Source organism: Vulpes vulpes, chromosome 4, assembly GCF_048418805.1.
Source record: "Vulpes vulpes isolate BD-2025 chromosome 4, VulVul3, whole genome shotgun sequence".
Lineage (NCBI taxonomy): Eukaryota > Metazoa > Chordata > Mammalia > Carnivora > Canidae > Vulpes > Vulpes vulpes.
In genome coordinates this window covers 129,143,980-129,170,389 of record NC_132783.1, presented here as the reverse complement: position 1 = coordinate 129,170,389, position 26,410 = coordinate 129,143,980, and the positions used below count along the sequence as shown (strand labels likewise).

The window sequence follows — 26,410 nt, the reverse complement described above, 5'->3', positions numbered from 1 at the left end:
TTGGGTGCAATTGTAAATGGGGTTGTTTTTCTTAATTTCTCTTTCTACTACTTTGTTATTCATGTATAGAAATGTAATGGATTTCTGTATATTAATTTTGTATCCTGTGACCTTACTAAATTCAGTTATCAGTAGTTTTTTGATGGAGTCTTTAGGGTTTCTTATATGTAGTATCATGTCATCTGTAAATAGTGAAACTTTTACTTCTTTCTTACCAATTTGGATGCCTTTTATTTTTTTCTTGTCTATTGATTGCTAGGGCTTCTAGTATTATGTTGAATAAAAGTGGTGACAGTGAACGTTCTTGTCTTGTTCCTGATCTTAGGGGGAAAGCTCTCAGTTTTTTGCCATTGACTGTGATGTTAGCCATGAGTTTTTAATATATGACCTTTATTATGTTGAGGTATATTCCCTCTAAGCCTGCTTTCCTGAGGGTTTTTATCATGAATGGATGTAGTACTTTGTCAAATGCTTTTTCTACAATTATTGAAATGGTCATATGGTTTTTATCCTTTCCCTTGTTGATGTGATATATTATGTTGATTGATTTGTGGATATCAAACTACCCTTGTATCCCAGAAATAAATCTCTTTTGATAGTGGTGAATGATTTTTATTCTACTGTTGGATGGTTCACTAACATTTTGTTAAAGATTTTTATTTCTATGTTCATCAGAGATATTGGCCTTTAGTTCTCTTTTCTTGTAGTGCCTTTATCTGGTTTTGGTATCAGGGTAATGCTGGCTTCATAGAGTGAATTTGGAAGCTTTCTTTCCTCTTCTGTTCGTTTGGAACAGTTTGAGAAAAAAAACATTTACTCTTCTTTAATTATTTGGTAAAATACACCTGTGAAGCTGTCTGGTCCTGGACTTTTGTTTCTTGGGGATTTTTTGATTACTTATTCAATTTCATTGCTGGTAATCCATTCTTTCAAATTTTGCATTCTTCCCGATTCAATTTTGGGAAGTTATATGTTTCTGGGAATTTATGTGTTTCTTCTAGGTTGGCAATTTGTTGAGATATAATTTTTTATAAAATTCTCTTATAATCCTTAGTACTTCTGTGGTGTCAGTTGTCATTTCTCTTCTTTCATTTGTGATTTTGAGTCCTCTCTGTCCCTCTCCCCCCCCCACTTCTCTTTCTTATGGGTCTGGCTTTATCAGTTTTGTTGATCTTTTCAAAGAACCAGCTCCTCATTTCATTGATCTGTTCTATTGGTTTTGTTTTGTTTTAGTTTCTATTCATTTATTTCTGTTTTAATGTTTATTATTTCCTTCCTTCTACTTTTTTGAGTTTTGTTTGCTCTTTTTTTTTTCCTAGCTCCTTTAGGTGTGAGGTTAGGTTATTTATTTAAGATTTTTCTTGTTTCTTGGGGTAGGCCTGTATTGCTATAAACTTCCCTCTTAAAAAAGCTTTGCTGCATATGAAAGATTTGGGACCATTGTGTTTTCATTTTCATTTGTCTCCATGCATTTTTTTTATTTCCTCTTTGATTTTTTTTGGTTAACTCATTCATTGTTCGGTAGCATGTTATTTAACCTCCATATATTTGTGATCTTTCAGATTTTTTCCTTATGGTTGATGTCTATTGTCAAACTGTTGTGGTTAGAAAAGATGATGGAATGACTTCAGTGTTTCTGAATTTGTTGAGACTTGTTTTGTGGGCTAATCTGTGATCTATTCTGGAGATGTTCCGTGTGCACTTGAAAATAATGTGTATTTCATTGTTTTAGGATAGATGTATCTATAATTGTTGATAGGTATCCATCCCTGAAATCCTCAGACATGGGAACAAACAGGCACATAAACAAATGTTCTTCTCAGCATTATTTTTAACAGTGAAATTTGTATCAGTCAGCTGATACAGTTAATGTACATGTGTGTTCTGCATAGCAGAGTATTTGGGCTTCCCACCTCCCACTGCTCTTTTCTCGGATCTCATTACCCTCTAAGGAGCCTTCAGTACTATAGATAGGAGGGATAGAAGTACTATTCCTAAGACTCCCTTCATCCTGTCAGTTCCCAGTTTGGAAACCAGAAAAAAACTGATTATTCCTTTCTGACCCCTTGGTTGAGTCAAGAAGGAGTCACATTACAGAAGTTTGACCAGCCAGATGGGACTTTAGATCTTGAACCAAGGCAGAGACAGCAAGTAGTTGAAGATCAAATCCCTGAGTGACAACAGTGGTGGTCGTGGTATTGTCTGTGGGCAGAGAAGTGTGGCTGCTGCCTCCTAGACTGGCAGTCCTTGCCAAGTGACAGCACTGAGCCTCTATTACTTGGGCCACCAGAAAGGCTTTGGTTTCTGTTATTAAAAACACAAGTGGGAGGCCCTAGCAGCAGTCTAATAAATAGACGCATTAGACCTCTGTGAGTTACAGACAAAGTACCTGAACTGATATGCTGGAGAATTATACACAGTTGTTAAAAAGAAGGATCATCAGGACATACTAGCAGGTGGAAAATCAGAATGAAGAACATTCATCCACACAAGCTCTTTCATTCATTAGTATCTGTGCTCTCAACTGGACATACCTGGGTTCTGCCCTCATGGAACATTATTTAAAATAGCAAAATACTGGAAATAATTTAAATGTCTAACAATAGTGGAATGAGAAATACTGTAAATTGTGGCATATGCATTACAGCGGTCCCCCACGTGTCTATGGTTTCAATGTCAGCAATTTCAGTTACCCACTGTCAAACGGTCTGTAAGCAGATGATTCCCCTTCTGACACATCATCAGAAGATCGGTAGTAGCCTAACACGATGTGTGGCCAATCATGAGGGAGTATCAGACAAACTCAAATAAACATTCTATAAATAAATGACTATTCTCTTCCAAAATGCAAGCTCATGAAAGAGGAACTGATCAGATTAAAGGAGACTAAAGAGATGACAACCTAATGCAATGCATAAACTTGGATGGGATTCTAGTGCAGGAGAAAAATAGAAACAAAGGACATTATGGAATAATTGACTGTAGACTATGGATCAGAAACTAGTATTGTCTCAATATGGCTGATATAGACAATGTCCTTGTTTTTGGAAATACATACTGAACACCGAGAAAATGTAGAGATGAAAGAGCATAATGTCTATAATAAGTGAATTATGTAAACAGACACAGCTATACAACATACCTATAAAACATATATATGTTACTAAGTAAAAAGAAAGGCAAATCATCATCTTCCTTTAATACATTCCAAGCTCCTAGAGTCAAGTCAGAAGTGTTTGGTCTGTGCTACCCCCACTCTTCCTTTGTCAGCCACCGGGGTGTTAGAAGTTACAGAAGGGACAGAGGGAAATAGCTGGGCGGATTTCCCTACCATTGCCACATCGGGAGGGGATAGCAGAGTTCCAGTGAAGTCAGCTGATACAGGTGTGGGATGCCAGAGAGGTGTCTACATTTCTGTCCTGTGGCCTCATCTTGAAGTATGCTGTGCATCTGCAAGTACACTCAGGGTGGATGCGTGCAGCCTCTAACACGGTCTTTTTTGCTTTGGGGCAGGCAAGGTGGGGCCTCCTCTCGATATCACGCTGTCCTCATTGAACTGCACAGCTTTCAGCATCCAGTGGAAAATGCCAAGGCATCCCAAGAGCCCCATCATTGGGTATACTGTGAGTACCGGGGCACAGGGATTTCCATAGTGGGTATTGTTGGGGTAACTGCACACCCTTCCCACCCTTGCTCCTCCTCTATATGGCCTCCTTCTATCAACACTCCCCTATTAACAACTGCCTCAGTGTCCTTACATAAAACCAGAGGAAGTGTTTCCCTGTTGTAAGGGTATTTGTCAGTGCCTAGAATCTATAGAGTCCTGACTCTGTTCAGGGATGGGAAAATAGAAACTAAGCGGAAGATGTGGGTCCTGCTATCTGGTTGCCCACAGTCAAGTTCGGAGGCTGAAGCAGGCACATGGGAAGTAATAGAGTCACTGTGGAATGCTGTCAACAGGTACAAAATACTGTAAAATCTGAATTAAAGTAAAGACATGGATGGCAGAGTGAGGGAGGGAACAGAGAATGTGCTCCTACCTTTCAGGAAGAGTTCCTTTCAGTTCACCAAAATGTCTCATTTGTACAGGGTTTTTCAAAATTAGTCAGCTTTTAGGAGTTAGGAGATTTCAGATAAATACTTGGAGTTCTAAGGTCTCTGGGAATAATATCCAGAGAGCTGGCCACACGGGGTCCACATTCCTATGGCCGAGCCTGCTGGAGGGGGGCTGCCCATTTTAAATGGGACAGAAGCCTCCCCCACCCCGACTCCCCATTACACCCAGATCTCTAACTACTACTCCTACTGCCTCCCTTTCACCAAAAATAGGCCCTCATCCTATTGTCTTCTGAAGGCAGAGAAATGTGTTTCTGAACTCATATTACTTATCAAAAGTGGGATGATGGAAGATTACCTGAGAAAGTCCTGGTTTGGGGAAAAATAGTGAGAGCTTGGTCCAGCCCCCTCCTTCCCACTTCACTGATGCAGATCCTCCTCCTGGGCCTCCTCCTGAGTTTGCAAGCCCTGCCAGGTAGAGCTGATGTTTGCAGTGGAGCTGGTGTTGGCCAGCCTCGAACCCCCTGTGGCTGTGAGTGGAGCTAGAACCACAGGCCCCTGACCTAGTAGAGAAGTGCTGGCCCTGCTCTCAGCCTGGATGCTTCCCTCTTTTCCAGGTCTTCTTCTCTGAGGTCGGCATGGACAAATACCTGCAGGAGCAATCCCACAGCGTGTCGCTTAGCCAGGACAGCCTGGCCATGGTGAGTGTCTGCATCGTGGCAGCCCCTCAGATGCACACTGGGGCTTGGCATTTCAGCCAGATGCAGAAGGATTTCCAATCCTGTGTGTGTGTGCATGTGCGTGTGTGCAGCTGTGGATGGAATACTAATGTTTGCAGAATTCTCTGGAATTTACACGTGCCTTTTGTGCACATTCCCTTATCACACGCCTCTCCCTCTCCAGGAAGGCAGCCTTGTGAAGAAAGAGTTCTGGTGTAAGCACTTCCATCCCGGGCTCAACCCACCCCATTCATCAGGCCACAGAGCAGCCACCTTATAGCTGCCTGCTGTTTCACCTCCCCCCGCTTTTTTCCTTCAAGAAGTTCAATTCCAACTTTTTAAAAAATCCCAATAAAGCTTTATAAAGAAAGATGACACATTTGTATCTTCCTAACCACCTGGAGACACAGCGCAGGAGAAAATGATGTCATTTGAAATATATATTCACACGGTCCAAGTTGTTTATTTTTCCTGCCGAGCTCGGCACCCTGTCCTTCTACTAACCAATTGTTGCCTGTCCGTCTTTTTTTTCTTTTCCTGTCAAGGTCTATCTGGGTGATTTTTTCTGCCTTAGGCATGTTCTGGTTCCTTTCCTCCACTCTCCTCCTCCTTCCCCATTCTACTGCAGTTATCCTATAGCTAGAGCCTTTTGAATTGCTCTGCAAGCGGTTAGCACCAGTGCCTAGAATGCCGCTGAAACGGGGTGGCGGTGGCAGTGGCGGTGGCGGTGGCGGTGACCGTGCTTCCAAGTCCTACATAAGAGCCTGCTAGGCACAGCGCCAAGAAACCCGTTTGTCAGCCGGGAGAAGTAGCGATCACTTGCTGGGCATCTGTTACCTGCCAGGCACTATTCCTCTGCTTTACCTTTGTTTTTCCATCTCATCTTCACAACTATCCTATGACCTCATTCTATGGACAAGGATGCTGGCCTCAGACGGGTGAAATCACTGTCCCTACATTGCACATTATTGAGTAACAGAGTCAACTGTAGACCCAGTGCACACTGACTTCTGAACCCTGCCCTGGCTATTTTTACCCAAGCTCTTCACAAAGCAGAGATCGATGCACATCTGCAGCTTGCATGTATGCTTTTAATCTCAGACTTTTGCTCCAGCTGCCCTTGTTTGCCCCAGAAGTCCTCAGCCCCAACCTCTATGGCTTACTTCATCCTAAAAGGAGAGATTGACTTAGCCCACGTAGGAAGCCACTAATTGAAGTTCTGTCTCACCTCGGCAGCATGGGAACTTTCAGTGAGTTCCTGGACCCCACCAGGGAGCCAGCAGTGTCCCCAGCCGCCAGCCTCCTGTCCTGCAGGGAGTATGGCTCACTGCTCTGCCTGCAGCACAGCCCAGGCAGCGAGGGCACAGTGCAGATGGCAGGTGTCTCGGAGTCCCGACAGTGCCTCTGGAACCCAGATGCAGCCCCACCACATGGACCTGGGCTGAACACTGGCATCTCTGGGGAGGGCACTGCAGTGCAAACATGAAGCAAAGGGCCAGGAGGGAAATAGGCACCCTGGGCTTCCAGGCACCCTTTCTGCACCTACAGGTTGGGTAACTTTGACCAGTCACCTAAACTGGCCAAGTCTTACCTTTCTCCCAAGAGAGGGGTATAATAATTATACTGTGGTGAGTTCCAAATAAAATGGTGTGTGTACAAGCCTTTGGTTTTAAAATGTAAAGAAGCCAGGTAGATGTTGGTGACCATTCCTCATGATCATTGCCTTTATGTTAAATATATTCTTTATGTTAACTACATCCAGGCATCAGAGTAGGCTAGCAAATTATACCTGGCTGATTTCAACAAGCTTTCTTCGTTGCTCCTTTATGCCCAGCATAGGACAACGCAGGGTCCTTATTCTCGGGGAGTTTTCAATCTTACTGGGAAAATCACATTCTTGCTGATAAACAGCTGGAAGACCAGATGTCGTTAACATGCTGCTTAATAGGCAGACTGAAGTTTTGAAGAGGGGGAGATCAGTGTAAGAACAAATGGTGGAACCAGGGGTTGAGAATTGAAGCAGGGGCAGTTTCTGGAAAGGCAGAGGAGAGGGAGGGGCAGTGAAATCGAAAGGAATGGTGTGAGCCAAGAGGACAAGCATACACGTGTGTGTACGAGCTTGTGTGTTCCGGTGGGGAGGTTTGGGGGGGGGGGGCGTTCAGAGCATCCGGAATGGAGGGAGGAAATACTGTTTAAACCTAACGGCAGTGAGTCGGGAGGAAGGGAGGGGTCTGGTATAACAGGGTGGGTTCTGGGTTCAGAGACTTGCTTGCAGATGGCTGTATTACAGCAAGCTAGGCCTACTGGACTTAGTTCCCTCATGGACAAAACAGGGACCCGAATAGTATCTCTATTACAGGTAGTATCTGTGGGGTTTCCAAACGGTGTGCCAGGGTGCTCCAGGGCTCTGCAGCAAACTCACAGGGGGCACTGCGGAATGTTGCAGCTTTTCAAAGGAAAGAGTAACAAGTGTGTGAACTACTACTGCCAGGTTGTTTGGGTATAACTACTGAAAAAATGGAACGCTTAGGCATTTCTTTGGCATTAGAAGTGCTCTAAAAATATTCCAGAGACAGCAAAGGTGCCGTGACAGAGACAGTTTGGGCACCTGTCCTGTATCATATCAGCCTAAAGCATGAGGCTGCTGCCATCATTAAATGGGGTCGTGGATGTGGAACCCTCAGCATCACCAATGGCAAGGAACAAGAACTGAGTGAGTGTCAGCAGAACTCAGGCAGGACTGTGAGTTTGCTGCCCATGGCTGTCTGTAGAAGATTGGGGACGGGGGTGGGGGCTATTGTCCGGGTTCATTTTTTGACTTCTAAGTTTTCCTTTCTTTCATGTTTTTTTCCCCCCTCCTCTGCAGGGACAATCTGATCATCCAGTGATTTTTGTAAGTATGCTTCAGATTCTGGGGGTCTCTTTTCATGGAAATGTTGATTTTCCCGCATCTTGCTCATAATGATTAAGGCCTAAGGGAGAGTGCTTCATTCTGGAGTAAGCAGTGACCATAGAGCATAGCAGATGAATTTTTAATCATTTAGAAAGAAGTTGCTTTTATTCTCTTCTGTGCTGCTTCGTCTCACATGGCAGAGTAAGGTTAAGAAGAGCATTTTTAAAGGTTGAAGTAATTTAAGTTCCGTTCCCAAATTAGGTGAAAAAGACTGAAAAGGAAAGAATTTATTTAAACGAATGAGCACCGCTGCTGGGGTGGTTCCCCTCACCCTCCTCTTCCTCTCCTGTCCTCACTTCCTCTAACAATTCCAGACCTTCCCTATAAGGCAGGACCAACTCACCTTAAACTGCTTGACTTGCTGGATTCAACCCCAGTAGAAGATGGGGTTGACCACTGGTTGTATCGTTTAGTGATCTGCCTGTATGGAGGCTTCTGATTTGGTTAGCACTTGACACTTAGGTTTTTTTTTTTTTCTTAGAAGAATAACCTGTAGGTTTAAACCTGGAAAAATAAGTAGTAAAGCCAACCCGGGCCATTTGGTCATATTTTAGTGTTGGAGATAGAAGCAAGTGCTTCAGCTGGTGGGCTCCATACACTTTCTGATCATTCATACTATCAGCTTCTGATGAAAAAATATTTGACTACATACCTATATATGTATATTTACGTACTTATAAGTTATACATATGCTACTCTACTGATATGTTGTGTAGTTTATGAAGTTCCACAGAATCTTAAAGGAGGAGATAAAATAGAAAATAGAAATAGAACGTTCTTTTCTTCTGGCATCTCAGAGGATTGTCTTGCTCATCTAGGGGGATGCACCATCACCCTGCTATGGAGTCTGCTGTTCTGGTTGACCCAAAGCAGTGATTGCACTTGTGTCTTCCCCAAGGTTAGAGAGAGAGAAAATGTAGGCAGAAATCATGAGACTTGCATGGAGTCCCAGGTCTGCCATCACAGCCACGGTCATCTTGGACAAGGTTACAGAGCCCCTTTGAATCTCTGTTTGACTGTAAAATGAAGGGGTGACCTAGTAATGGTTCCCAACTGGGGGTTCCTTTGTTTCCTATGGGGCATATGGACATTGAATGGACATTTTCGTGGACAAGCTTCAGGGATGCTGCTTTCCCTGCAGTACATACGACAGACCCATACAAGGAAGATTTGTGCAGCCTCACAGTCAATGCTGCCTTCCTCTGCAACTCTGAAAGATACTTTCTAGCCTTCTGTAACTACTCAGGGAATAGAATCCCCTCAACTCTTCCCTCCCCTCTGACCTGCACAGCTTTCCTCAGGGCCATTGAAAAAAGTGTGTTTGGAAGATAGTACTTCTCTGTTTCTTTGATGCCTTTCATGTAATGATGATGTTAGATGTTCCCAACCAAGGCCCAGTCTCAACTTGTAGAGTCAACTGTGTAGTCGAATCCAAGGTTATTAGCTACCAACAAGGTCATTTTAGAGGACTCATAGAATTTTGGTGTTGAAACTTTGGCCCAGAGAAGTTAAGTGGCATCTCCAAAATCACAAAGCTATTTGGCAGCAGAAACTGGGTCTCCTGGCTCCTGGTCCAGTGTGCTCCCACTTTATGCTTTCTTTCAGCTCTGCTCACTGGATGCCCTTATGGTATAGTAGCTCCCTGTTTGGTCTAGCAAGCAAGACAACACCTAACTTCATTTCTGGAAACAAATGACCTGGGTTTCCAGCAGTAGGAGAAAAGTATGGCATGGAAGAGGATAAAGGTGGAATCTGAAATCAGGGTCAGAGATTTAAGTTTAGAGTTATTCCACATGGTTTTGTTGTTGCAAAGAGGTATTCAGTTAAGAGTAGTTTCAGCTTTTTAGGGGCTCCTTGTATGTAGCTATCCAGATTGTTTTTGTACATTGGGTCATATATTAATTAGAATAAAAGTCTAAAAGTCCAAAATGCCAAGATAATAGTGATCCTAACAAAATGTTCATTCATGTTTCCTTCCTGATATAACCTGTTTGGTTATAACCAGTTTTGGTGGCTTCTCTCTGTCAGAAACCCAGAATTCTTCCATCTCATTGCTCTGCCAACCATTCTGGTTTACTTTCCCATGGTCCAAATTGGCTCACTGGCACATCCACATTCTAGCCAATAGATTTGGAAAAGAGAAAAGAGAACAAGGATGGCCCTTTCTATTAAGGGATAACTCAGAAATTGCCCTCAGCATTTTAACTCAAATTCTACTGGACAGATTTCGGCCACATGGCCACAGTTAGATCAAGGGATGCTGGAAAATGTAGTCTGTGAGTGGTGATGGCCCAACTAATATACAAGGGTTCTATTATAAGAAAGGAGAGGGGCAGCCTGGGTGGCTCAGCAGTTTAGTGCCTGCCTTCAGCTCAGGGTGTGATCCTGGAGACCAGGGATCAAGTCCCATGTTGGGCTCCCTGCATGGAGCCTGCTTCTCCCTCTGCCTGTGTCTCTGCCTCTCTCTCTCTCTCTCATAAATAAATAAATAAATAAAATCTTAAAAAAAAAAAGAAAGGAGAGAATAGATATGGGGGACAGTCATCCCTGTCATAGACTGTGAATGGAGGAATGAGACCCGTACAGCAGATGTGGAAAAGGCAGTTGGACATCTGAAAAACAAGGTGCTAGCCTAAAAATTTGATATGCTGTGTTTGAGAGTTGGGCAACTAGAAGCATATTATGTTATCATGTGTCTGATGAGGGAAACCAGACCCATCGTTGTGTTACACATGGCGTTGAGCTTTCTTCTTGGACTTAGTGAACTAACTAGCCTTGCTTTTTCTCTGCTATAGATGTAAATTCTCTGATCACATGCCAACCAGTGAGGGTATTGAGAAGACAAAGGGGGCAGATTTGGGGGGTTTTCATTTTAGAAAGGGCTAGGCAAACACAAAGCAGGATTATTTTGCAGCAAACCATCCAGCTTTGCCTCTTCATCCCCCCAAAAAAGGTGTGAGAAGGGCCCAATGGAGACTGTTGAATTTACTCTGGACTCTTCATAAAAGCAATTTCTCTCACTATTTCTCACCATCTTGTGTAGAAACAAAAGCCAAGAGAGAAGCATTTAGACTTGTTCTCAAACTTCCACCAGGTAACAAAATGCTGAGTTTTTTAATTTCAAAAAGAACATATACACTGTCTTGTCTAGTTTGATGAAAGTAATTATAGAACATTTAAAGATGGAAATAGAAGGTTTGTGGAATTATATGGTATTTTTAAAAATAATCCAAGGGTTATCATTAGTCACAATATAGTGAGAGATTACATTTGGGAGGATTGATGTCAGAGGAAGAAGTGTTGGTTAAATCATTGAGTGCAGTTCCCCTATCCATGGCCCCAGCTCCTCCATGCCCTTGACCCTCACTTCCTTATGCCTGTTAATCAGCTGGTCAAAACAGGAAAAGACTGGAAATAATTGGCTTCTGGGAGGGTCACCTTTTACCTATCTACCTATCAGAATATACCTGGGCTAAAGGCAGTGCTGATCTTCCATATCTAATAAAGAATTAGTGTTTTTAGTTTAGTTTTGTTTTTTACAAAACAAAAAGGTTGTTTAAAGGTTTAAAGGTTTTTATTTATTCATGAGAGACATAGAGAGAGAGAAGCAGAGACATAGGCAGAGGGATAAGCAGGCTCCATGCAAGGAGCCCAATGCGGGACTCGATCCTGGATCTGGGGATCATGCTCTGAGCCAAAGGCAGATGCCCAAGCACTGAGCCACCTGGGGCATCCCAAGAATTAGTTCTTTAATCTACATAAGCAACTTTGGCAAGTCTAATGTCTCTTGGTTTTCAGTGATAACTTCTAAATTTTCAGTACATAAACTTCCATGTTTGTGGATAAAATAATAATCTGGTCTTTAGTGTTTATGATAAGTGTCTATTGATTTAAATATTATTTATTATTTTATTTAATATTTTCTGTAACCTGTATTATCAAATTAGAACTTGGGCTTTGGAGTCAAACAAAGCAGATTTCAAATCTCCATTTTGTTACTTAATAAGTTTATGTTCTTGAGCAAATCATTAACCTTTCAGGGATTCTGTTTTCTCCTCTGTAAGTAAAGTAGGAGTGATATCTACCTCATAGGACTGAAGGAAGAATTAAATCAGACTATGTGTTCCTGGAACAAAGAAAACACACAATCCATGGTAATAGTAGCTGTATTTGGGATTGGCTTATAGCTAATATCTATAATAATCTATAATCATAGCACTCCTCCCATAGGTCATCCAGCATAAGGACTTCACAGGGGGAAAAGATCCTAAAGCAAAGGGCTGTGAGGGCATTGGTTTGAAAGTGTATTTTTGCTCTCATGGGCAGAGCTGGGGCATGGCTGCTGGGAGAGAAGTGAGAAGCCTTATATCCACCTGCTACCTCCAGTCTCTTCATATCCGACTTGATATGGAATGAGAGGACAGATAGTGGAACTGGGATGCACAGATGGAGGGAGTTAGGGCAGGCAGAGGGCTGCCATATGTTCAGCCAAGACCCCTTGTACAGCTGCATGGAGGATAGAGTGGGGCAGAGAGGAAAGGAGGGGAGGATTGGAGACAGACCCCTTCAGGGAGGCTGTAGAAATGGCGAGGTAAGGATTCAGAGGAAGTGGAGGAAGGCAGCAGGTATGAAAGGCACATGGAGATGGCTGGAGGGAGGTGAGTAAGAGAAAGTCAGCCTGTCTCTGGAGTTGCCAACCCCAGGGCCTGGGACAAGGGTGCTGAGGCTGTTAACCAAGATGGAGGGGCCAGCAGTAGAAGCTAGTTCTTGACGAGGTCACCTGCTTCTGTTGGACACCTTGATTTGATTTCTTTCTTTCACTCATTCACTTTGCTTCCTTCATTTATTCATTCATCAAAGGAGCATTGCTTGAGCATTTGCTACCCATCTGGTAATACTTTACTAAGCTTTCAGTTGCCAGAGGAGTAAGAACTTGCTCCTGCCCTCAAGTGGGTGGGGAGAAGGTGACAAATAGACAATTAAAATCTAAGGTGAGTGGTGCTAAGATGGAGGTTGACCAAGGACGCCAGGGAAGCATAGAGGAGGAGCGCCTCCCCAGACTGGAGGCTGGGGGTCAGAGAAGTGAGGTAATGTCTCAGCTGAATTGAGTCATGAAGGATGAGCAGGGGGTGAGCCAGGCAAGTGTGGGAGAAAAGGGCATTTCATGGAGACAGAGCAGCAGGTTCAAAGGCCCAGAGGCAAGGAATTGAATGGTATAAATTTGAGCCCTGCCAAGTTCTTAAGTATGACTGGAATATAGAATGCAAGGAAAGGAGGGGACATGAGATGATGCTGAAAGGATAGACAGGGGGCTGCAACTATGCTATTCTAAGGGGATTTTATTTATTTTTTAAGATTTTATTTATTTATTCATGAGAGACACACACAGAGAGAGGCAGAGACATAGGCAGAGGGAGAAGCAGGCTCCATGTAGGGAGTCTGATGTGGGACTCGATCCTGGGACCCCAGGATCACACCCTGAGCCAAAGGCAGACACTGAACCACTGAGCCATCCAGGCATCCCTCTAAGGAGATTGTAAAATGGGAAGTGACACGCTCATATTTGAGGTTTAGGAAGATAAAATCACTGTAGCAGGTGAAGTCTACACTGGTGGTGTAGGCAGCATGGGTGGCAGGGAGAATTGGAATATTGGAAATCACTGTCATAATTATGAGGACTTGGACTTGTGTTTATGAGGACAAGATGGCCTAAACAGATTCAAGTGACACAAAAGAGTCCTGGTGACGGACTTGGTAACTGGCTGAATGGTGGTTAGAGAGGAGGGATGAACACAGAGAAGAAAGTGTCAAGAATTTGTGGTTTGGGTAACGAGAGAGCAAACACAAGAGGAGAAGCAATTTCTTATTTTGTTTTTAGTAGCAGGAGGAGAAGCGATTAGTTGAGCTTTGGTTATGTGGAACAGTAGGGGCTTGGTAGAGAAGTTCTAGAGGCAGTTGCAAACCCACATCTAGATGTCAAGAGGCAGGTCAGAGCTGAGAGGCAGATTTGGGAGGTGTCAAGTGAAGGTGGTGCTCGAAGCTAAGAAAGTAGTAGATGAGCTTACTCAAGCAAGACTACAGAGTGAGAGGGTAAGATGGCAAAGGATGACTCCCTGAGAAAAGCCAACACCAGTGGGGCAAGCAGAGAATGGGGAATGCATGGAGGATATTGAGAAGGAGCAATGAGAGAAGTAGGAGACCAAGAAGGGGCAGAGTCATGGCTTCTAAGGGAACCAAGAGATGTAGGAAGCAAGGGTAGGCAACAGTATTGAAAGATACACAAAGTCAAGTACGGAGAGTCATTCCCATTGGATTTACTACAAAACTGTGTGGTAATTTTGGTAAGAACAGCTTAGTAGGTTTGTAGCACAGAGAGGCCTGGTGGGGGGTGAATAAGAGGTGAGGAAGTGGAGGCAGCTCCTTTAAGAAAGTTGCCCCTGTGGAGAGGGAGTGGGCACATGGGTGCCAGGGGAATAGTGACCATTCTTAAGGTGGGAGAGACTTGAGCAGCATAAATACTCACATGACCCCAGAACTGGGTAGGTGGGGGAGGGAGGGGGTTACAGGAGAAGGCGGACAATAGATGGAATTCAGAGCACAGGGGATCAGGGGATGAACCAGGCCCTGGACCAGGCATTTGTACACCTGGATGCCCATTAGCCTCAGCTGAGAGCTTTATACTGACACCAGGGCCCTGCCTTCCATGGATCCTTTTTTTTTTTTTTTTTTTTTTTAAGATTTTATTTATTTATTCATGAGAGACATAGGGAGAGAGGCAGAGACACAGGCAGAGGGAGAAGCAGGTTCCCTACAGGGATCCCCGGACCCCGGGATCATACCCTGAGCCAAAGGTAGACACTCAACCACTGAACCACCTAGACGCCCCACGGATTCTGATGGAAGTAGCCTGGAGTGGAGCCCAGGTGCTGGTATTTCCTAGTGATTCTAACGTGCACTCAGGTTAAGGACTACTGTCGTGAGTATTCCACAACTCTTTGTTGAATCCTTTTAAAAAGTTTTTTCTTGATCAGCGGGTGAATTGTCCTTAGCAACAATGAATGTCTGATCATCTGCAGAGGAGGTCGTGAAGAGATACGAGACAGGATCCCTGCTCTCCAGTGGCTCACCATGCCGTAGGAGAAAGAGACATAATTTGTAGTATATAAAAGTACTAAATTAGTGGCACAACAGTCGGTGGGGTAAGATCAGGTCTGCGTGGTCAGGTGTCTTGGGGAAGGTTTGGACCTCGGAGGAGTGGGAGAACCGAGGTAAGGCAGGGACGAGGAGGGGCCTCCTACATTCAAGATGGTAATCATTACAACCCATTTCTTGACGATATCCTCGGTACCAGGTACTTTACGCACGTTATCCCAGGTATGATAGCTCTGCGAGATAGTCATACATCAACTCCATTTTACAGAAGAGGAAGCTGAGGCTTGGGGGTTGATATCAAGGCCACAACTAGCACTCAGTGGCAGAATCAGGATTCAGGCCCAGGATTGGTTGATTCCAGAGCCTGTGTCTTTTCCATGGTAGTGTGCTGGGATTGATGGGACCCAGACTCCCATGTACTATTTAGCACCATAACCCCATGGGCATGTTGCTTTTGCCAAAGCCTCAAGTGGAACAAGTCTTCTTCAGCTGGGGCCTTCTGGTCAGGGACATCTGTGCGGTGAAGTTCATATATATCCTTCATCAATGTGGAGTCCAGGGACCAGTAGCAGCACTTGGAAACTTCTCAGAAATGCAAATCCTCTGGCCCCTTCCCAGATGTACTGAATCAGAAACCCTGGGGGCCAGGGAGGAGGGACAGTGGGTGGGGAGGGGGAGGGCAGGCCCTGCAATGTAAGAAGCCCTCCTGGTGATTCTGATGCAGTTTAAAATTTGAGAACCAAAGTTTGAGTCCCTACATTATTGGTACAAATCAAGACCTCAGTTTGCTGTTGTGGCTAGTCTCTGAGCATCTGTGACGTGCAAATGGAGAGAACGAACCCGTGGATTCCAACCCTGGAAAAGATTGTTACTTGAATTTTAGCAGCTCAGTACTCTGATCAAAGAACTCAAACGTTAAAAGCAAGATCTGATAGGGCGACTGAGGCTTAGTTCTAGAACAGTGGATAGATTCCTATAAAGGGTAATTCTCTAGTTGGAGGGAATATGTGATGGTGTTTTCCTCTTTGCAAATTTTAAAACTTGGGCAATCCTAGAGAAGCCAGTATAATCTCTATCCAAGCAGCTTCACAGGAGCCTCGAGATGCAACCCTTATGGAAATTGTCTGGTTCTGCTCTAAAAGAACTTCTGGTCATTGACACATTTCCTGTTTGGTTATTGACAGGAGGAAGTGATTGGAGATTTGAAGCCCGGCACTGAATATCGAGTGACCGTAGCAGCTTACAGCCAGACTGTCAAAGGGCGGCTTAGCTCTCCTCAGTATGTTACCACTTTGCCCCAAGGTAAAACAGGTTCAATTCACTCAGAGTAGAAAAGCAATGGGTGCTGTTCATTCATTCCTGCACTTGGTATATATCAGTGAGGACCTGCTACTATGTGGTAGGCTCTGGTGGGGAACAAAAACAGGCACAGCCTTTGCCCTCCTGGAACTTAATGGGGCTGGTCAAGATATTACCTCCTTAGTGTGTAGTCACAGACTGTGGTAAATGCTATATGTTGCTGTAAGAACATGTAAAGGGAGACACCATGTAGGGGTGAGGTAAGAATTCTCTGGAGAGATGCCGACTTGTGAAGGTCTGACCAGTAAGTGGGAATCAGGAAGGGGAAGGGAAATGGGAGAAGACCTGTCATAGGCAGAGGGAACCCAACAGAAGCTCATTGAGGTGGCACTGTGCTGGACACTGGGGCACAAAGGTGGCTCCATCATCATTACTCACAAGCTCATCGTGGAGGGAGAAGCAAATGGTAGGTGAGTAGCTCCAGGACGTCCGTGGTCTTCACAGTGGGCTCTGGGCTCGGGAGCACTTGGAAGGGAGCACCTCCTCCACCCCAAGGCTCAGGGAGGGTTTTAGAAAAGTCCATACTTTGGGCCCAAACTTTGAAAACTACATAGGATTCTGCTAGAACAAGACGGCAGGGGAAATGTTTCTGGCATAAGCAATATTATAAATAAAGAGTGGGAGATGTGAAAGTCTGAATGTGAAAATAATAACAGCAGGTTCCTTGGGGTGATAGGATTGTGGGTGACTCTTCTATCTTTACACATGAGGGCATGTCCCAAATGTCCTACCATTGGTATGCATTCTGATGTTGGGGCAACACACACATGCACACACACACACATACACAAAAATTGGACATAAGTGACAGTAATGCTACGCATTTGATTTTCCTTGCAGGTGTCAATTCTGACATGCAAACAGAGATGAAAGGTTGCTAGGGGGTGGGAGTATAGTTGAGGGTTTTAACACACCATTGTGTGCTCCAGGGCCAATGGTGTGCTCATAATTTAGTTGGATTTTTAGTCAAGGGGGTGGGGAAAGAAGGGAAGACCAGCTCTCGTTATCTCAAACCTTACATGGTGAAACCAGTTGTGATTATTTTTTAATGTTTGTTTGGTTTGAATTTTGAGGCTGTTCTGAACACAGATGTTTAGGCTGTAGGAAGCACCCGGGCTCTTTGTATATTAAAAGTTTCCAACAGCAAAGACCATAGCCAACTCTAGGTGTCCACTCTCCCGCCTAGATTCCTGCCTGCCTCCAACAGCACCCCAGCAGCCGCACATCACTGTGGTCTCTGATTCTGAGGTGGCCCTATCTTGGAAACCTGGAAAGAGTGAAGGAAGCTCTCCCATTCAGTACTATTCTGTGGAATTCATTAGGTAAGTTTGTGTGTCACGTTCAAGAGCTATGTGTATCGACCTCAGGTACTCCAAGCACAACAGAATACTACATGGCAAGTGGTCTCCACTGCATGTGTATTTAAGAGATGACAAAAGAGGGGCACCTGCATGGCTCAGTCGGTCAAGCATCTGCCTTTGGCTTAGGTCATGACCCCAGGGTCCTGGGATAGAGTCCTACATCAGGCACCCTGTTCAGTGGGGAATCTGCTCTCTTTCTCTCTTCTTCTGCCTCTCCTGCTGCTCATGCTCTCTCTCTCTCACAAATAAATAAATAAAATCTTAAAAAGAGATGACAAAAGCTTGAAGACCTATATTTATACTCTGTCCCTGAGCCAGCACCTGTCCCATGCCTATTCAGAGCCGAGTCATCTGGTAAACCCAGCACTCACCTTAATCACATCCTCATCACTCCTCCACCATCAGGACTATCCTAGGCTTTGAGAACTCCTGAGGCATCAATTGCCAACAAGCCTGCTTGCATTTCAAGTTTGAAGCGTGCCTCCTTGGCTTTGGAACATTATACTTGAAGTAAATATTTGATGATGATTTTTCTAGAGGGAGAGGGAACACAAGTATAAGTCATTATTTGTCCCACATCCTTATTGCTGTGGGGCAGATCTCTTGGTTTGGTTTCCACTTTTTTCTCTCATCTACCCCACCAGTTCTCATTATTCGGCTTATCAGAGGGTAGAAGAGTGATGAGGAATTCTTGCTTAAGCTTCGATACGAAAACACGGATTCTCAATGCTGCTATGTAATTGTAAGCAAAAATAAATAAACAAAACAAAAACAATGCCCACATGCCCCTGCCCACATACACACATACACACACACACCAAGCAAGAGGAATTCCCAATCGAAGCCCCTTCCTCTGAGCTCTAGTGGTGGTTGGAGTACGAACCGAAGAGCTGGCTCATGCATGTGATGTCTGTGGAATTAGTGTTCTCTACGTTAACGGTGGTGGGGTCTCTCTGAAGTCTGCTGCTTCGTGGATTCAGCAAGAAACTAGTCCAGCACCTCATTCCTGAGGCTCTCTGAAGCTGGGGCCCAGTGGTTTTACCAAGGTTTTGATGAACTCTGCTCTGTGGCTTGACTTCCTTGCCTATTCCTCCGGAGTGGAAAATAGATTCTTGTTTCTTCAGAGAAGTACTGTGCAGAGTGTCTCAAATGCTTGAGTACAGAGCTCGTTTCAGGCAGGACGTGTTTGACTTGCAAGTGGCAGAAGGCTGGAGGGTGAGGCGGTCATGTAGTGGCTCCTGTGACTCTAAAGTCCAGGGCAAATCTCGATTCAGGGAAGATCTCATCGGTGCCAAAGTAGCCATTTGTCTCCATCCATCTCTGTGTTCTGCTTCCCCTTTATTGACTTCATTTTCATGCTTTTCTGGTGTGGTGTCAAGATGGCCAGTTGGCACCAAAAACTTGCCATCCACTCGTGTAACTCCCCACTGGAAAAGGGTGGCCATTTCTCCGTGAACCCATTGGAGTCTCAGTGTGTACTCTAAGGGGCCAGGCTTGGGTTCCTCCCTCTTCTCTGAACCAATCACTGTGGGCGGGGAGGGGGCTACACTTACTGACCTGGCATTTGTCATTTTCTGAGCTCTGGAACTAAGGACTGGTGCATCTTTCACACCTGAAGTACATGCATTGAGAGAGTTTAGAAGGATTGGTTCCTCAGAGGAAACCTATGGCGCTATTGATGAAAAAAGGAAAGAACAGATGCTGGGAAAATTAAGGGGAAAAAAAAAAAAAAGATGCCCACTGGAAAGCTCCAGACCGATGTTCATCATTGAGGATAATCTACAAACCTGCTGTTTAACAAACTTGGTAGGCAAAGCTGGAGTGTGCCTGGAATGGAAAAGATTCTAATTCTGGTTCTGGTAGTAGTTAAACACGAGACACTGCAAGTCCTGAAACTTCGGCTTGCTCATCCATAAAACTCAGAGTGAAGCTTAATTTGTCTAACTCACTTGTCTGGTGCCAGCAAAGCAAAATGTAATGCTTTCAAATTTGGGGAAATACAAAATTTTTCATGGTAGCCCAACAGACCGTCTGTGTAACCCCCAGCAAAGATGATGATTATCATTTATTTTTAGTCTTGTGCTAAAATGTGTATTTTTAAAATTGGTTTTAACGCTGGCCTGTTGGCAAAAGGTAGAAATTACAGTTTCTTAACCTTTGTGCACTACCGAAAGGGGAAGATGAAAGGGACTCATTGGGTTTAGAACCAGAAGAACAGGAAGAGCTGTGCATCTATGCCTGCCGACTGTGAGGCCCTGTGCTAGTCACTTCCTGTCCTGAAACCTCAGGGCTTCTCAGAGTTCGGGGTCCCCCACAGGATGGCCTGATACAGGGGCTTCAGTGCAAGTAGGTTATTTTATTTAGAAGCAGGTATGAGAAGGTGGGAGAGCGAGACAGGGAAAGAGAACGTATAACTATGTCCCTGAAGTCAGTCTATAGGCAGCAGAGGCTTCTCTGGGGGCTCAATTCCTCTGAGCTCTCCCTGAAGTGTGCAGAATTGCTCTCACATTTGCCTATCAAAAGGACAGATGCCATTTACTCACTGGCTCCTGTTCTCTTCTGCTGATTGAGGGTTTTTTTAAAATTTTATTTTAAAGATTTTATTTATTTAAGAGAGAGGCAGAGACACAGGCAGAGGGAGAAGCAGGCTCCCTGCCAGGAGCCCGATGTGGAACTCAAAGTCAGGACCCCGGGATCATGACCTGAGCTAAAGGGAGATGCTCAGCCACTAAGCCATCCAGGCGCCCCTGATTTGAGGGTTTCCTTCAGGGATATACCTTCCCACCCTCCTAGGGTCTCCTGGCACGTAGATGAAGGACAAAGGTCCCAGGATAGAAGGTGGTGTGATAGGAACAACATGTGACAACATGTGCTTGAGGTTGGGTGCTGGCCACAAGGCAAATCTGAGCTCCTGTGAAACTTTCCACACTGTAGCTGCTGCTGAAATCAGAAGTGGGGCAGAGGGTGGTGATGTGGCCCCACGGCCATTGAGCACCAGCCTTTATCTGCAACATACAGGTGATAACCTTCCAGCCTCAACTGTGTGGCCAGGAGGATCAACATAGGAGAAAGAGCTTCACGGATGTTGAAACCTCCAAAGTGGAAGGTATATCTGGGTGTTATGTGCCTCCATTTAATAATTCTACTACTTCACCAAGAAAAATGCCTTTTAACATTCAGAACAGTCTCCTACATTTGAGGGCTCAGGTCCCAGATTTTTATGTGTCGACATTTAAAACTTCTATAACCATCTGAACAAACTGTTAATTTTTAAAAATCCATTAATCTTGACAAATGTAACTTTACAACTGTTCTGGAAAGTGAACTTTGAAATGTAGAGCTCTTGGACATCTTGGAGTTCCAAATGGAGCATGGTGGGATGGGGAGAGCTGCCCCCCTGTTTCCAGGCCCCGCGCTAGGAACTCTGCCAGTTATCTCCTCCAGGACATGTAACTTTGGGCAAATGATTTTACCTCAGCACCTCCATGGCCTGGTCTGTAACAGCAAGTGCTGGAACCCTCACTGCAGAGTTGTTGGCTGTAGTCTTTACAAAGTGTTTGTGTATCTTAGGCACGTAATGTCTGTTTCCTTCCCTCCACATCAGTAATTCCCTTTTACAAAGGAAGAAATTGGAGGCTCAGGATCCCAATCCCTGGGTGGCTCAGCGGTTTAGCGCCTGCCTTCGGCCCAGGGCGTAATCCTGGAGTCCCGGGATCGAGTCCCATGTCGGGCTCCCTGCATGGAGCCTGCTTCTCCCTCTGCCTGTGTCTCTGCCTCTCTCTCTCTCTCTCTCTCTCTCTCTCTCTCTGTCTCTAATGAATAAATAAATAAAATCTTAAAAAAAAAAAAAGAAATTGGAGGCTCCATTGCTTAATTTGCTTTGCCAAGGTCAGATGACTGGCTGGCGACAGAATCAAAATCAGAAGTCTCCTGACTTCCAGCCCAGTTTTTTTTTTCTTGTAGAAATAGACTTTTTTGATAAAATTAATCTTTTATTAATCAAATATTTTTTCAGAAGTTGAGTATTCATTTAATTTTATTTTTTAAAATTTTATTTAAATTCAGTTTACCAACATATAGTATAACACCCAGTGCTCATCCCATCAAGTGCCCTCCTTAGTGCCTGTCACGCAGTCACCCCATACCCCCCACCTGCCTTCCCTTCTGCAACCCTTTGGTCCCCAGAGTTAGGAGTCTCTCGTGGTTTGTCTTCCTTTCTAATTTTTTGCCACTCAGTATCCCCCCTTCCCTTATGATCCCTTTCACGATTTCTTACATTCTACATATGAGTGCTCTTTTTATGAAACCCTACATCCCTTTCATGTCTGTGATCCACCTCCTGAGATGGACGCAGAGACTCTGCCCTGCTGGTAAGGACAAGTGAAGCCTCCTCTTAGACTGCTATTTGCTGTTGTCCCAGAATAAAAGCTTTCACAGCTTGTTGTAGTATTTAATGTTTGGCTGCAGAAGAAATCCCTACATTCATTTGTAAACGTCTCAGAGCCTATCCCATTCCAGATGAGTGCTCGAGGATATGTTTTAGAGAGAGCTTTCTTAGCTCTAAATCAGAGACTGCAATTAGTGTGAAAGGCTTTATGGGGGCTTTAGTTATTTTTCTATTTTCCCCACAAAGGTCTGCTTAATATTAAATTGCTGTTGCCCAGATGCCTCCTGTGTACACAAACACCTGTGACAGGTCTTTGTGTGAGCCTAACGTTTCTTGTTATATCCAAGAGGCAGGCCTTTGGCAAGCCAAGGCTAGGAAATGGTAGAAATCCGTTTACCGTGGGAAGTTACCCTCAGATTTCATCAGGTGAAGTTCTCCTGTAAGTCCTGTTTCTGGAAGATGAGCTTTCTTTTCCCTCTCTGGGCCTTGATAGGCACTTATACATCAGTTATTCTTATTCAATGAGGATGATGATATCAAAGGCATCGTTAAGAAATTATCTAAAAATGGGATGCCTGGGTGGCTCAGGGACTGAGCATCTGCCTTCAGCTTGGGTCGTGATCCCGGGGTCCTGGGATCTAGTCCCACATTGGGTCCCTGCAGGGAACCTGCTTCTCCCTCTCCCTATGTCTCTGCCTCTCTTTCATGAATAAATAAATAAAATTAAAAAAAATAGTCTAAAAATCTTTTTAAGAGGTATTTAACTGACTGATAGATTGACCTGAAAAATTTTTACTAGACCAGAGTATGGGGGGTGGGGGGGGAGGGTACTGACTGCTTATTTGCTAGTTTTGGTGATATTTCAGCAAATTTCTGTTTCTAATCCAGCTTCTGTCCCTTCAAAATGAAGGATACCCCTTGGGTGACCACCCTAAGGGGTGCTCTCAGTGACTTGGTCTGGCTCAGGGAGAATGAAGCTTTAGATGAGCGTAATCTTCTCACCTCCCCGAAAGTTGGTCTGGGGGCTATTTATTCGCTTCTTCAATAAGAGTAGATTTTTTATTTTTAATCAGTGTAGAAAAGATTTGAAGAGGCAGATTCTAAGTAAACCTAGAGGCTGTAGCATATTTTGCAGTGTTTTAAAAACTTTGACCTGCTTTTCTAAAACAGAAAAGCCATGCATTTGAAATGAAAGAGAATATTTTTTTCTATAGTGATACCGAAAATTTCTTTGGGGGCAGCAATGCTTACTGTTTATGAAAATAAGAACCCAGCATAAATATAGCTACCTATGATTTGAAATATTTTGGCTATAAATATCTGAGAAACTTTTCTCCTTCTGCCTAAGAATTTCCCCAGGGTAAGTGCCTTTCTCATAAGCAAAAAAATATATACTATGGTAGCAATGAAAACCAAAGGCCTGGAAAAATATTCCTTCCCTCTGATGTTCCAGTTGGGGTGCCTTGCTCCATATATGCTATCTCTCAGGTTGGTTAAAGGTGAAAAATAGTTTTCATTTAACTTAAGTATAGTTTTTCTGTAAGTGTGACCTGATGGGTTAAAATTGCTGGAGCTTTGCATTGACAATTACGGGAAAGGGTAGATTAAAGTTTTCAGTGGCTGGGTTTTAAGTTTCTATTCAAATTCCAGTTTGTTAACATAAAGGTAATATTCTTTTCAGGTGTATAATATACTGATTCAACACTACCATACAACACTTGGTGCTCATCACAAGAAGTGCACTCCTTAATCCCAATCACCCATTTAACCCAGCCTTCCCACCCACCTCCCCTCTGGCAACTATCAGTTCTCTATTGTTAAGAATCTGTTTTGTGGTCCACTTCTCTCCCTCTCTTTTTTCCCCCTCTGTTCATTTGTTTTGTTTCTTAAATTCTACCTATGAGTGACAGTGGCTGTTTTAATAAAAAGTCCACCACTGGCTTATTTAGTGTACATGTGAAAGTTTAAAATATTTCTGTGTGTGTATTAAGGACACTGGTCAAGAATTACTGATCTCAACCTCGGCCCAAGACAGTTATACTAATAAATGAGAAAAAGCATTGCTTCTTCTCTTTTCTCTTTCATACCTTTCTGCTTAAATAATTCCCTGGTCCCTTGCAGATGCCTTCCATAATAAGACTTGCAAAATTCATCTTCACACAGCACTGCTTCTAAGCCAATTGCAATGTCTACCTATTGGTTTCGCTTGAGAATCTTAAGGTCATACACACTTGGGTGGGTTTTTAAAATTATTTCACAAATTGATATTTTTGTCAAAGTCATCTGTCTTTCCATCCCATCAGAAACTCTTCCTTAATCTGCAAGTAACGGGTGAATTTAATTAGTTTGCTCCCAGGAAGTTACCTTGTAAAGGCTGTTACTAAAATGAAGATGAAATCTGGGATTTGGAATAGAAGCTGAATGGATTATGGATTTTCCTTGAATAGTTTAAGGGATGATGTGATTTGCCTCATGGTCAAGGTCACAGCCTGTGAAGGTCAAAGCTTCTCATTTTGAATTGAGACCTCAGAGAACAAACTGATGGTTACCAGAGGGGAGGTGGGTCGGGGGGATGGGTGAAATGAGTGATGGGGATTTAGGCATGCACCTGTTGTGATGAGCCCCGGGCGCTGTATGGAACTGGTGGATCACTCCCTATGTTGTGTACCTGAAACTAATATAACACCATATGGTAACTATACTGAAATTAAAACTAAAATCAAAACATAATAAAAAAACAATTGAGACTTATAGTCCAACTCTTGGTTTCATCTTTCAAGTTAGAGTTGTTCAAATGTGGAATCAGAAGACACAGCTCAGAGCTGGCCTCTGAACCTGGGCATAAATTGCTCAATTCCAATTCTTAGCTTCCTTATGTATAAAATAAGACTGGACCATCTGCCCTCTAAGTCCCAGTGACTCTGATTGCTGTTCTCATAATAAAGGTGAGGCAGAGTGAACTGGTGGTTTAATGCACAGGCTCTGGAGCTAGCTCCCTGCTCCATCCCTTCCCCCCACCACTTCTAAGCTATGTCATCTTAGGTGGATTATATAGCTTCTCTTTGTCTCAGAAAAAATGAGGATAACGATTCATTTACCTCATGGAGTTGTGAGATTAAATGAGTTGATGCAACAAAATGCATAGAACAGCTCCTGGCACCAAAATGCTCAGTCAGTATGAACCATTGCTATTGTGGCTTCGGTGATAGATCTCTTCTGCCTTCATCTAGAGCCATGTTCTTTCCTGGCTAGAAGTCTTTATGTTTGCTCTTCTCTGCCAGGATATTTCTACCTCTCTACCTAGCTAACTTTTACTCATCCTTCTGGACCCCTGCTGAAATACCTCCTCCTCCAGGAAGCCTTCCTTGAACCTCTTCCCCCCTCCCCAGATGAGTTTAGGCACACCTACAACATTTACTTGCGACACTTAGCACACTTGTAGTTAGTGACATGTCCAAGATCTGTCTTCCTCGCCAGGACATGAGGGCAACATCTTGACTTGCTTCCTTTTGTGGAATATAGTACCTAGCCTGGGACAAACACACCACACATCACATAAGTGCTGATGAACATTTGGACAGAGCAGTCATAGGATCAAATTTAGAGAATACCCAAACTAGCTGGACCCTTACACAAGCTCTTCGAGCTCTCTGAGCCCTTCTTCCATCCACTATAAAGTATGGATGATGACAGTGGCTACACCAGGAGGCTTGGCAAGATGAAAAGCTGTCTGTACAGCACTTAGTGAGGTAGCTTATGGAGGACTTTTTTATGTTGGTTCCTTTCCCTACCCTGAGCTACGTGGAAATGGAAATGTGTTAGCACATGAGCCTGGGAGGTGGTGGGTTAGGGGTGGGTTGGTCAATGAATCCTTTACCACTAATCTCAGGAAGCCACAACAGTAACCAATCTACCTTACCAACTGCAGAGGTATAAGCCAGGCAAAACCCAACATGGATCTGCACATACATCTCCCTCCTCTCCCCACTGATCCCAAGTTATTTATTGCTTTTGTTTCTGTATCATAAAAGGAATATTGGTATATGGCAAAGCTTCAAATAATACAAAATATAAAACTAACTTGGAAGTTCTCATTGTTATTTCATATTGAGTAATAACTTGTGTTTTGGAGCTCTTCATAGTATGTAAGTGAACTGCCAACTTTTTTCATAGCATTTTACTCAAATTTATAGCAATAATTAGGCAAATGGCTGCAATATTTAACAGTGATGTAGCCCTGTGTTGGTTTTCCTTCCCCTGAAAGTACAGAGCTTAAAATATTTAAAGAATTTTTCTTATACAATTAATTAATTTCGGGGGGTGGGGAGGTGGGGGAAAAATCTTCCTTTCCTTTCAAGTAAGCATTTAGGAAGTTGTGCTGTTGAAGTATAAGCCTTCCTGGGACGCCTGGGTGGCTCAGCGT

At 43.8% G+C, this 26,410-nt stretch overlaps 1 protein-coding gene across 2 annotated transcripts in view; it reads left to right on the top strand.

Annotated features, from left to right (window-relative positions):
* Positions 1-26,410, top strand: part of EGFLAM (EGF like, fibronectin type III and laminin G domains) — a 178,866-nt gene that overhangs the window by 59,031 nt on the left and 93,425 nt on the right. For both annotated transcript variants that reach the window (XM_026016715.2, XM_026016714.2), the window contains exons 2-6: positions 3,514-3,623; positions 4,674-4,757; positions 7,642-7,668; positions 16,065-16,182; positions 17,426-17,561. In XM_026016715.2, coding sequence (XP_025872500.1) covers positions 3,514-3,623; positions 4,674-4,757; positions 7,642-7,668; positions 16,065-16,182; positions 17,426-17,561 — 475 coding nt within the window. The remainder of the gene's footprint in view (positions 1-3,513; positions 3,624-4,673; positions 4,758-7,641; positions 7,669-16,064; positions 16,183-17,425; positions 17,562-26,410) is intronic.